The 13,638-nt window shown below is 40.1% G+C and overlaps 1 protein-coding gene across 3 annotated transcripts in view; it reads left to right on the top strand.

Annotated features, from left to right (window-relative positions):
- The window catches only part of MEIKIN (meiotic kinetochore factor), a 152,520-nt gene that overhangs the window by 36,352 nt on the left and 102,530 nt on the right, over positions 1–13,638 (top strand). For all 3 annotated transcript variants that reach the window (XM_055086741.1, XM_055086740.1, XM_028493439.2), the window contains 2 exons: positions 4,292–4,331; positions 11,972–12,036. In XM_055086741.1, coding sequence (XP_054942716.1) covers positions 4,292–4,331; positions 11,972–12,036 — 105 coding nt within the window. The remainder of the gene's footprint in view (positions 1–4,291; positions 4,332–11,971; positions 12,037–13,638) is intronic.

The following is a 13,638-nucleotide window of genomic DNA, read 5'->3' as shown; positions in this document are numbered from 1 at the left end:
GGTCCTGGATCATCTTCACTATTATTATTCTGAATTCTTTTTCTGGAAGGTTGCCTATCTCCACTTCATTTAGTTGTTTTTCTGGGGTTTTATTTTGTTCCTTCATCTGGTACATAGCCCTCTGCCTTTTCATCTTGTCTATCTTTCTGTGAATGTGGTTTTTGTTCCACAGGCTGAAGGACTGTAGTTCTTCTTGCTTCTGCTGTCTGCCCTCTGGTGGATGAGGCTATCTAAGAGGCTTGATGGGAGGGACTGGTGGTGGGTAGAGCTGACTCTTGCTCTGGTGGGCAGAGCTCAGTAAATCTGTAATCTACTTGACTGTTGATGGGTGGAGCTGAGTTCCCTCCCTGTTAGTTGTTTGGGTGAGGCAACCCAACACAGGAGCCTACCTTTGGCTCTTTGGTGGGGCTAATGTCAGACTCTGAGAGGGATCACGCCAAGGAGTACTTCCCAGAACTTCTGCTGCCAGTGTTCTTTTCCCCACGGTGAGCCACAGCCACCCCCCGCCCTGCAGGAGACACTAGCAGGTAGGTCTGGTTCATTGTCCCTTGGGGTCACTGCTCCTTCCCCTGGGTCCCTATGTGCACACTACTTTGTGTGTGCCCTCCAAGAGTGGAGTCTCTGTTTCCCCAATCCTGTCGAAGTGCTGCAATCAAATCCCACTAGCCTTCAAAGTCTGATTCTCTAGGAATTCCTCATCCCGTTGCTGGACCCCCAGGTTGGGAAGCCTGACGTGGGGCTCAGAACCTTCACTCCAGTGGGTGGACTTCTGTGGTGTAAGTGTTCTCCAGTCTGTGAGTCACCCACCCAGCAGTTATGGGATTTGATTTTACTGTGATTGCACCCCTCCTACTGTCTCACTGTGGCTTCTCCTTTGTCTTTGGATGTGGGGTATCTTTTTTTGGTGAGTTCCAGTGTCTTCCTCTTGATGCTTGTCCAGCAGCTAATTGTGATTCTGGTGTTCTCGTAAGAGGGAGTGAGAGCACGTCCTTCTACTCCACCATCTTGTTTCCTCCCTTCCAAAAAAATTCTCTTTGACCTTTAAAGTAAGTATTGGTAGGTATGTACTTACTGCCATTTTAATTTTTGTTTTCCAGTTGTTTTTGTAGTTCTTCTATGTTTATTTCTTCTTCTTTTTGTTTTTCCTTTTGTGGTTTGATGGTTTTCTTTTGCAGTATGCTTGAGTTCCTTTCTTTTTGGTTTTTGTATATCTTTTGTGTGTTTTTGATTTGTGGTTACCCTGGATTACAAGTATGTTGACCCATAATTATATGTACTTGCTTTAGACTCATAGTCATAGAAGTTCAAGCACTTACTAAAAGCTCTACATTTTATACTACCCTCCCCCACATTTTGTGATTTTGATGTCCTATTTTACATCTTTATGCTTATTCTTTTGCTGTTAATTGTAGTTATAATCATTTTTACAATTTTTTTGATTGTTTACTCTATGTGCTGGCTTATTTAAGTGATCATCAGTCCTTTTATATATTTGCCTTTCCTATTGTGATTTTTTCCATTCCTATAGACCTTGCTTCTTCTCTATTTATTTTTATTTTATTTTTAAAAATAAATTTATTTATTTATTTATTTTTGGCTGCGTTGGGTCTTCGTTGCTGCGTGCGGGCTTTCTCTAGTTGCGGCAAGTGGGGGCTATTCTTCATTGTGGTGCACGGGCTTCTCACTGCGGTGGCTTCTCTTGTTCTGTAGCGTGGGCTCTAGGCACGCAGGCTTCAGGAGTTGTGGCTCGTGGGCTCTAGAGCGCAGGCTCAGTAGTTGTGGTGCATGGGCTTATTTGCTCAGCGACATGCGGGATCTTCCCAGACCAGGGATCTAACCAGTGTCCCCTGCATTGGCAGACAAATGCTTAACCACTGTACCACCAGGGAAGTCCCACTTCTTCTCTATTTAGAAAAGACTTTTCAATATTTCTTTTAGGGTAAGTGTAGTACTGTTGAATTCTTTTAGGTATTGCTTACCTGAGAACTTCTTTATCTTTCCTTCTATTCTAAATGGTAATCTTGCTGATAGGGTATCCTAGGTTGCAGGTTTTTCCCTTTCGGGGCTTTGAATATATCATGCCACTCCATTATAGCCTGCAAAGTTTCTGCAGATAAATCAGCTGATAGCTTCATGGGGGTTCCCTTGTAACTGACTCTGTTTTTCTCTTGCTGCCTTTAGAATCCTTTCTTTATCTTTAACTTTTGCCATTTTAATTATGATATATCTTGGTATAGCTCTGTTTGGGTTCATCTTGTTTGGCACCCTCTGTGCTTCCTGTACCTGGATATCTGTTTCCTTCTTTAGGTTTGGGAAGTTTTCAGCCATAATTTCTTCAAATACATTTTTCATCCATCTCTCTTTTTCTCCCTCCGTAACCCATGTTATCTGCAGGTTGGCACATTTTATAATATCCCATACATCTCATATGTTGCTTTCATTTTTTTTTTTCATTTGTCTTTCTATCTGCTGTTCTGATTGGGTGATTTCTATTATTCTATCTTACAGATCACTTATTTGTTCTACTGTGTCATTTAGTTTGCTATTCATTGCTTCTGGATTGGTTTTTATCTTGGTAATTGAATTGTCCATTTTTGATTGGTTCATTTTTATAATTTCTAGTTCCTTGTTACAGTGATCTGCATTTCTATCAATAATCTTTCTTAATTATGTTAGCCTTTTTATTACCACCTTTTTGAGTTCAAGGTCAAGTAGACTGGTGAGCTCTGTTTCATTATTTTTTCTTACAGAGGATCTCTGTTCTTTTAATTCAGAGTAGTTCCTCTGACTTTTTAATTTACTTAACTTTGCCTCTATTAATTTAAGAGAAACAGTTATCTACTATGGTCTTGGTGTTTTTATGTGGGAGCATCCTGGTGCAGGCTATGTGTGTCCAATGTTTTGGTGCAAAGGCTGTTTTGGTATAGACACCAGCCATGTCCTTCCTCAGGTTTTGCTGGCTGTTATCCCCTTGATAGGGGGTGTGGTTCATGCTAGAGTATCTAGAGCCTATGCAGAATGTGAGGCAGGGCTTCCTCTCTGCTCAGTGGCTGTCACCACTTTGTCAGAGGCAGGTCTGCTCCCCAGTAGTTGGATTAGAAGCTCTGAGGGTTGGGCCTGATCAGGCTCTGTTGCCCTTGAGTCTGTCCCCTGCCCCAAAGCAAGTGAGGCTTGTTCAGTCACAGAGGACCTGTGTGCCACCTGTGTAGGCATCTGTGATTCTGCTCAGAAGCTGCTTAAGTTCACATCCCTTTCTCTGTTGTATTTGTCCCAGATATAGTGCAAGGCTGTGGTGTGACATAGGCTGGGGCTGGTGGTCAGGGCATGGTGGATATAGGAACTGAGGTGGCTGTGCTTCCTCCTGAGATCAGGGCTGCCTCTGTGGCAGACCTCTCCCAAGACCTGCCTGCTCCAAATCTACCACTAAGGTGTGGTGTGGAATAGGTGGAGCCAGGGCACTCTCACTGGGAGCCGAACCACCACCTATTCCTGAGCGTGCTGACAATGGCCTCCACAGCTCCACCCAGATCATACTCCAGGCCCTCTGGGTGGTCTCTGCGTAGCTAGATGGAGCCCTCTCCCAGGGCCTATGTGCTCAAACTTCAGGGCTTAACCACTGCACACTCTTTTGATGCCACCCTATGTGCACGCTGACAGTACCCACCACAGCTCCACCCGGATCACACCCCAGGCACCCTGGTCTGTCTCTGGGTAGCTAAATCAAGTCTTTGCCCAGAACCTACGCCAGGCTATAGTGTGGAGTGAGTGGGGCTGGGGTACTTGCCCCTTTGGGTTGGTAAGTGCCATGAGGTTCTCTTTGCCCTGATTGTTAGCAAGCCAGAATGTGTGTACTCCTTCAGGTAGAGTCTAGGCTTTTCCAGCCCTTCTGTCTGTCTCAGCAGATTTCCCAGCAGGCCAGGGCGCTTGTCTCCTGTGCACAGGACCCTAGGACTGTGATGTCCAGGTTGGGCTTGACTTGCTTGCTCCCCAGAGCAAGGGTCCACCCATGTGGACCTTTTCTTCCTTACAGATCTCTCCCAGGGGCACAGGTCCTGACCCAATGCCTTTTTTTTCCATCTCACCTGGTTATGTGGAGATCTGTCTCACAGCTTTGGTTGTATAGGAGTTTTTCTGCCAGTTTCCAGTTAGTTTTCCATGAGAATTGTTCTACATGTATAGTATTTTTGATGTGTTTGCTGTGGGAGGTGAGTTCCACATTTTCCTATTCTGCCATCTTGGTTACCCTCCCCTGAATTATATTTCTAATAGATTGTTTTTTTTCCTTTCTTAGGTACCTCTTCAGAAGACTATCAGAAATGCCATAGAAAAGTGTAAGAACTAACATTTTAAAAGTTGTTGTGCTTTTAAAACTTTGTGTACTAATAGTTATATAGCATGTATAATTGGTAACCCACAAATTCAGATGTTTGTTTATTCAATATTTGTTGAGGACTCACTGTATACCAGAACTGTTCTGATTGCTGGAGGTATATTTGCTATCTATCCATCTGTCTGTCTGTCTATCTATCTAATTGCTGTAGTGAACAAAATTGATTAAAAACAAAATCTCTGCCTTCTTTGAGTCCACATTCTAGTTGGAGGAGATGGACAATAAATAAATAAGCAAGTAAATTTATACCCTGCTATATGGTAATGAATGCTGTGGAGAAAAATAAAACAAAATAGGGGACTAGGGAGTATTGGGATAGAGTTTTGCTCTTTAAAGTAGTGTGGTCCGAGACTCACCATTGAAAAGGCAGCATTTGAGCAGAGACCTAAAGAAGGAGACAGAGCAAGCTGTGTAACTCATTGGAGAAAAGAGCATTCCAGTAGAGAGAATAGCTGGAGCCATGCCCTGAGGCAAGGAGACCTGGGCTCCTGGTGTGAAGTGAGGGAGGAGGAGTGAGGTAAGAGATAAAGTGAGAGAGGAAGCAAGAGACCAGATCATATAAGGCATTTTAGTCAAATATAAGTGAATTGGAAGGCCTTTGAAGGGTTTAGAAGGATGATATGATACGACTTATGTTTTAAAAGAATCATGCTAGCTGCTGTGTTGAGAATAGACTATGATGAGGCAAGGAATTAGGGAAATTATAGTTAGGAGACTACTGCCCTAATCTGGGCAAGAAATATTGGAGTATGGACCAGAGTGGCAAGAGGGGAGATAGTGAGAGGTAGGATTTTGGATATATTTTGAAAGCAGAACTAAGAGGATCCACTGAAGGACTGAGTGGTGAAGTATGAAAGTAGTCAAGGCTAACACCATGGTTTTGGCTTGAGCAACTGGAAGGATGGAGTTGCCATTTATTAAGATGGGGAAGACTGAGGAGAAACATATTACCAGGGGCAGATGAGTTTGGCTTAGGGCATGTAGACTGAAGGGTAAGGTATATGAGAGAGATGTTCAAGGAGGTGGTCACATTCTGGATCATGAATACCTTAAGAGCTGGTATTTTTATTTTTTCCTGAATATGATGAGAAGCTATGAAAGATTTTCAGTAGGGCTGTAAAATATAATGATTTTTTTAACACCTAATCTTCAAAGGTTGAAAGAACTTACACAAAATTCATACAAGTTTAAGAACAAAGTCAGGAGACACCATCAAGAAAGTGAAAAGACAGTATACACAATGGGAGAAAATATTTGCAAGTCATATATCTAATAAGGGAATTGTATGCAGAGGATGTAAAGAACTCTTACAACTCAACAATAAAAGGACAAATAACCTGATTTAAAAATGGACAAAGCATCTGAACAGACATTTCTCCATAGAAGATAAACAAATGGCCAATAAGCACATGAAAATATACTGAATATCATTATCCATTTGGGAAATGCAAATCAACTTCATTGAGATACCACTTCACACCCACTGGGATGGTTATAATCAAAGAGACAGATAACAAGTATTGTCTTGGATGTGGAGAAGTTGGAACTCTCATACAAGGCTGATGAGAATTTTAAATAGTGAAGGTGCTTTGGAAAAGAGTTTGGCAGTTCCTCCAAATGTTACATGTGACCCAGCAATTCAGTCCTAGTTTTGCATACCTAAGAGAAATGAAAACTATGTGTACACAAAAACTTGTACATGAATGTTCAGAGCAAGTTTATTCATAACAGCCAAAAAGTAGAAACAATCCAAATATCCATCTAATGATGAATAGATAAATAAAATATGGTATATCCATAATGGGATGTTATTCAACAGCAAAAAGAAGTGAAATTCTAATATGCACTACAACATGGATGAGCCCTATAAATATTACGCTAACTGAAAGAAGCCAATCATGCAAGACCACATATTTTATGGTTTCATTCATATAAGATAGCAAGAATAGACAAATCTATAGAGACAGAAAGCAGATTAATGATTGCCTAAGACTGAGAGGTTTGGGAAGAAATGAGAATTGACTGCTAGTGGGTACAGGGTTGCTTTTTGGGGTGATGAAAATGCTCTAAAATTGACTGTGATGGTGGTTGCACAACTCTCTGAATATACTAAAAACCATTGAATTACACACTCTAAATTGGTAAATTATATGGTATGTGAATTATATCAATAAATCTGTTAAAAAAGACAAAGTTAGGACCAAGGAAACCAAGGACATTTAATTTTTAATAGGTGAAATAGATATAACCACATTTTTTTTACCAGAATTAAATGGTAGACAGTACAATGTGGTCTTCTTTGATGAGGATCTATAGTATTGGTACTTTGTGTTGCTGAGTGTGTGAGGGCAAGGACTGATAAACTGCTGAGCAAAAATTTCTGTGGAATTTTTAATTACCCAACCAAAATTCTTGCCAATCATCCTACCTCTTCACAAACATATGCATCATATTTCTGTCTTTGCAATCACTCTTGCAGCAAAGAAGAAGATGGATTAGGAGTGATTAGATTGAAGGGATGACTATCGTGGCATTCCGAGTGAGGCATGATTAGGACTTGAACTTTAGTGGCAAGGATTGCTTAGAAGGAAAACTTGAAAACAATTCAAGAGTGATAATCAACTGTTTTTAATGATTGGTTGGTTAAGAGAGGAAGATGGAGTCCGTGATGACCCTCAGCCCTCTGACTTAGGAAATAGGATGAATGATGACTCATTCACTATGTGAAGGAACACAAATAGAAAAGCAAGAGTGAGTTGGAGTGACAGGTCTGGAAAACACTGAAATACCTACAGCAGTTTGAAGTGGACATATCTAGCAGGCATTTGTATATCCCAGCCTGGAAAGCAAGGGAAAGGTTCTGGGCTGAAAGCATAGTTGTTCCCTTGGGAAAGTGTGTAGAGCGAGAAAAGAATAGTTTTAGTGTGATAGGCTCCTTATAGTTATGCTTGCATCTAAATGATGGAAATTTCTGAAGAAAAGAAAATCAATGACTGTTATTCTTGGGTGAATTATTCTTCCTTGGTGAACAACAGCGAAAATTCTAAGGCTAAATTATTAAGAAAATATAGCTTTATTGATTTATTTTTTAAAATAACTGATCTAAACTTCTCACGGGCTTTGATCACCTTTCTCCCCTGTTTAGCAGGGAAATGATGAGTTAAAGTTATTAATGCCATCCAGTTACTTTCAGGTAAAAGTCTCTTTTGGGTAAAAGCTGAGTCTCAGATTTTCTCCCACTCCATATTCCTGAGGATGATCATACCTCTTGATTTGCCTGGGACAGTCCCAGTATGTGCCTGCTGTTCTCACATAATCTTTTATAGAGCTTCCTTTTACTCTCAGAAAGGTCCCAGTTTGGACAAATCGTCACCCTAAATATAGGTGTATAGGCCAGAGGTGGGGGAGGGGTGAAGTTGGGTCTTGAGGGTGTCTGGGATCCATAAGTTGTCTCTGAATTTTTACTAATTTGTGCTGCAGATTTCAAGACTAGTTCATACCTGGGCTGGACTCTACTGATAAAGTCATTGATGAACTTACAGCTGTATTTTGGGCCTGAAGTCCTCCATTGCTGATTTTTCCTCACCTTAGCTTTTATTGCCACCCCAAACCCCTTAAATCTCATTGAAGTCCTCCATCCAGACTTCAACTTAGTTGCCTTTCTATAACCTTCGTGGTAAACTCACCTAGACACAACAGCCCTATGCCAGGTATTTTGGTTCTAAATTTGACCACCTTCTCTGCATTGCCTTTGGTATGTGGAACCTTGAGAACTAGTTTACAGTATACAGGAATTAAGGGACTCTTAGGAGAGCTGAGGCCTCCTCTCTGCCTGAGTATCCCAAGCTCTTATTTTTATATTGAGTTTCCACCTTGTGTGGATGTTTTCCCCTAGAGTTCTAAACAGGGAGTTTGGCACATGCCCTCTACTTTGGGCTTTCTCTTCACCTCTTCTAATGTCATCATCACACCTATTACCTCCACCTCCAGATTTTGGGCTTGAAGGAGAGAAGTCAGTCCTCATTGTCTAACTGCTTGTGTTTCCTAAGCCTCTGTTCCCTTTATCTTTCCAATAAACCTTTAGGCTGGTAGGCGTAGAGGGGGGATCTATCTTAGGTCACATGAGTTCTTATAGTAAAACTGTAGTTCATGTAAAACTCTGTGGTTCTGTCCACAAGCCTTAGTCTATATATGTTAATAGGACCTTGAGGAATGTAGCAGGATGTTAAATGTGCTTTCATGTAGTCTTAGAGTTTGGACAGTGACCTTAATAGATGAGAACAAAATAAAAATGACAATTACCCCATCCCCTATTCTGTGTAGAGCCATCTATGTAGAATTTGTAATAAGTGAGATTAAAACCTAATTCTTTCAACATTAGACCATCACCAATCTCTAAGCTAGTTAAGAAAAGACAAAGAATGCACTAAGAGGATGAAATGATCAAGAATGTTTATTTCTTTGATAAGAGTTATTGGTGTCATATGCAAGGAGAGTGGGAAACTTCTCCCTCACCTCAACACAAGAGAGAAGCTCCCAGAGATCCATTTGGAAAGTTCAACATATGTTCCCTGGAATTTGGTTTCTGACTCACACCTGGTAAAGCTAAAAGCAAGAAGGTCTGTTAGATGCTTTGGAATGGCTGATAAGAGGACACTAGAAATACTTTCAGAGTTTGGCACAGCAAAGATTTGTGCATATTGCCCAGACGTCAGACATAGATCCCACAGAAGGGATCATCTTGAAAGGGATCATGCCCAATATGACTTCCTGGAAAGGACAAAATAAACTTGACTGAAAGAGACTGGAAATTCTACCATCAAATTGAAAAGCTGAGGACATCATAAAGAGCAGGTGAGAGAGCCCCAGAGATAGGGAAATCTTATCACCAAACCCTTCAAAATACTTCAGGTTTGGGCTTCCCTGGTGGCGCAATGGTTAAGAATCCGCCTGCCAATGCAGGGGACACAGGTTCGAGCCCTGGTCCAGGAAGATCCCCCACGCCACGGAGCAACTAGGCCCGTGCACCACAATTACTGAGCCCGCGCTCTAGAGCCTGCAAGCCACAACTACTGAAGGCTGCACACCTAGAGCCTGTGCTCCACAACAAGAGAAGCCACCGCAGTGAGAGGCCCACGCACCGCAACGAAGAGTAGCCCCCACTCACTGCAACTAGAGAAAGCCAGGGCACAGCAGCTAAGACCCAACGCAGCCAAAAATAAAATAAATAAATTTATTTTTAAAAAACTACTTCAGGTTTGAAAGAGTCAGCATTTGGTTATCTGTCATGCCCAAAGGGCACCAAGGACATATTATAATAGTATCAGTTAAGACGAAGTGAGAGAGTGGCATGGACATATATACACTACCAAACGTAGGGTGGATAGCTAGTGGGAAGCAGCCACATGGCACAGGGAGATCAGCTAGGTGGTTTGTGACCACCTAGAGGGGTGGGATAGGGTGGGAGGGAGGGAGACGCAAGAGGGAAGAGATATGGGAACATATGTATATGTATAACTGATTCACTTTGTTGTAAAGCAGAAACTAACACACCATTGTAAAGCAATTATACTCCAATAAAGATGTTAAAAAAAAAAAAAAAGATCAGGAAAGACCTTTCCTACAGTTCCTTCCTGCTACTCCAATGCCAAAGGATCCTAAAGAGTAGTTAACAAATGGGGAAGGAAAAAGAGCAAGAAATAGAGAAAAATAACAGCGATGGTTGGTTTCCTCACTGCAGGTTATGAGTCTAAATCAGACGTAAGTTGGGAAAAGGAAGAGGTTTAAGTTGGGTAATAAGAGTTTAGTGTTGTGATATTATGCTGGGCTTTTTATTACCTAAAAATGACTATTTATTGGCCAGAGAGTACCGCAAAAGCAAGAGAATACACCTGAAAGGGGCAAGAAAGTACTATTTTGACAGGATGAATTTATTTTTTTGTATCTGATTCTTTTTTTCCAATATTTTTTATTGAAGTATAGTTGATTTACAATGTTGTGTTAATTTCTGCTGTGCAGCGAAGTGATTCTATTATACATATATATACATTCTTTTTAAAATATTCTTTTCCATTATGGTTTATCATAGGATATTGAATATAGTTCTCTGTGCTATACAGTAGGACCTTGTTGTTTATACATTCTATATATAAAAGCTTACATCTGCTAACTCCAACCTCCCACTCCATCCCTCCCCCAATCCTCTCCCCCTTGGCAACCACCAGTCTGTTCTCAATGTCTGTCATTCTGTTTCTGTTTCATAGATAGGTTCATTTGTGTCATATTTTAGATTCCATGTATAAGTGATATAATATGGTATTTGTCTTTCTCTTTCTGACTTACTTCACTTAGTATGATATTCTGTAGTTGCATCCATGTTGCTGCAAATAGCATTATTTTGTTCTTTTTTATGACTGAGTAGTATTCCATTGTATATATGTACCACATCTTCTTTATCTGTTCATCTAAGGATGGACATTTAGGTTGTTTCCATGTCTTGGCTATTGTGAATAGTGCTGCTCTGAACATGGGGGTGCATGTGTCTTTCTGATTTATAGTTTTTAACAGGATGAATTTAAAGGGGAAATATGAAGGAATAAAATACTTTTTTGCTTACTGAGTTCAACTTTTCACTAAAGCAGTAATAGGAATTTAAAAATCATCCTCTCACATTTAGTTTTCAACTCCACTGTCTTGCTGGGGACTCAGAAATTCCACTTTGGTGGTCAAAGGCTGAGCTTTGATTCTTTTGTATTCCTCTTGTAATAGCTAATCCTCTTTTACACAGTTTGGATAGGATTGGGGGCAGTCTCATTTGTGAAAGTATAAAATGGAAAAGAGTATTAATTTTTTTAAAGTATTATCTCTAATGTTACTTGAGATCCTTACCACAAGAATCCTGGAAAACAAGGGACTTCCCAGGTGGTCCAGTGGGTAAGACTCCAAGCTCCCAATACAGGGGACCCAGGTTCGATACCTGGTTGGGGAATTAGATCCCACATGTATGCCACAACTAAGAGTCATGCTGCAACTAAGAGTCGGCATGCCTCAACTAAGAAGTCCACATGCTGCAACTAAAAAAAAAGATCCTGCATGCCGCAGAGAACATTCTGTGTGCCGCAACTAAAACCCAGCACAGCCAAAATAAATAAATAAATAAATAAATATTTTCTTTAAAAAGGTAATGAGATATCATTTCTTAAAAAAAAAAAAGAATCCTGGAAAACAAGATTGCTATTCCTTTTCCATAAATGAGATAATCAAGACTCAAGACAGATAAAGTAACTTCCCCAAGGCCACTGAAGTGTAAGTAGCAGAACTGAGCTTTAAATCAAGGTCTGTCTGATTCTAAATACTATGCTTTGTCCTCTACACATATTGTCTCACCCTGATGGATGTATAAGTATATTGCCCTTTATTATGAAACTATTTGTTCATATAGATATGTTAGCATTTTTTCTAACTAGCTTTATTTTTTCTACAGGATAATTGATTGCATAGAAATGTCTTTAAGCATTATTTGAGGACTCTCAAAAGTTACTGAAAGAGTAAAAGAATCCCATTAATTTGTTCTTATTCTAGCATGATGACGTTAGCAGACCAAAGTATTTCTCCAAAACCAAAGAGTACTTCAAATTCAGAATCAGGTAATTAGTAATGAAACTAATCATTTTTATAATCCTCTCTTTATTTATTTTTAACATCTTTATTGGAGTATAATTTCTTTCCAGTGTTATGTTAGTTTCTGCTGTATAACAAACTGAATCAGCTATATGCATACATGTATTGCCACATCCCCTCCCTCTTGTGTCTCCCTCCCACCCTCCTTATCCGACCCCTCTAGGTGGTTGCAAAACACCGAGCTGATCTCCCTGTGCCATGCAGCTGCTTCCCAGTAGCTATCTATTTTACATTTGGTGGTGTATATATGTCAATACTACTATCTCACTTCGTCCCTGCTTACCCTTCCCCTTCCCCATTCCTCAACTCCATTCTCTACGTCTGTGTCTTTATTCCTGTCCTGCGCCTAGGTTCATCAGAACCATTTTTTTTTTAGATTCTATATATATGTGTTAGCATATGGTATTTGTTTTTCTATTTCTGACTTACTTCACTCTCTATGACAGACTCCAGGTCCATCCACCTCACTACAAATATCTCAATTTCATTTCTTTTTATGGCTGAGTAATATTCCATTGTATATATGTGCCACATCTTCTTTATCCATTCATCTGTTGATGGACACTTAGGTTGCTTCCATGTCCTGCCTATTGTAAATACAGCTGCAGTGAACATTGTGGTACATGACTCTGTCTGAATTATGGTTTTCTCAGGGTCCATGCCCAGTCGTGGGATTGCTGGGTCATATGGTAGTTCTATTTTTAGTTTTTTAAGGAACCTCCATACTGTTCTCCATAGTGGCTGTATCAATTTACATTCCCACCAACAGGGCAAGAGGGTTCCCTTTTCTCCACACCCTCTCCAGCATTTATTATTTCTAGAGTTTTTGATGATGGCCAATCTGACCGGTGTGAGATGATATCTCATTGTCGTTTTGATTTGCATTTCTCTAATGATTAATGATGTTGAGCATTCTTTCATGTGTTTGTTGGCGATCTGTATATCTTCTTTGGAGAAATGTCTATTTAGTTCTTCTGCCCATTTTTGGATTGGGTTGTTTGTTTTTTTGTTATTGAGCTGCAAGAGTTGCTTATAAATTTTGGATATTAATCCTTTGTCAGTTGCTTCATTTGCAAATATTTTCTCCCATTCTGAGGGTTGTCTTTTGGTCTTGTTTATGGTATCCTTTGCTGTGCAAAAGCTTTTAAGTTTCATTAGGTCCCATTTGTTTATTTTTGTTTTTATTTCCATTTCTCCAGGAGATGGGTCAAAAAGGATCTTGCTGTGATTTATGTCATAGAGTGTTCTGCCTATGTTTTCCTCTAAGAGTTTGATAGTGTCTGGCCTTACATGTAGGTCTTTAACCCATTTTGAGTTTATTCTTGTGTGTGGTGTTAGGGAGTGTTCTAATTTCATACTTTTACATGTAGCTGTCCAGTTTTCCCAGCACCACTTATTGAAGAGGCTGTATTTTCTCCATTGTATACTAATGCCTCCTTTATCAAAGATAAGGTGATCTTATGTGGGTGGGTTTATCTCTGAGCTTTCTATCCTGTACCATGATCTATATTTTGTTTTTGTGCCAGTACCATACGGTCTTGATTACTGTAGCTTTGTAGTATAGTCTG

This window comes from Physeter macrocephalus, chromosome 8 (genome assembly GCF_002837175.3).
Source record: "Physeter macrocephalus isolate SW-GA chromosome 8, ASM283717v5, whole genome shotgun sequence".
NCBI classification, from domain to species: Eukaryota; Metazoa; Chordata; class Mammalia; order Artiodactyla; family Physeteridae; genus Physeter; species Physeter macrocephalus.
This window is presented reverse-complemented; position numbering and strand designations above follow the sequence as displayed.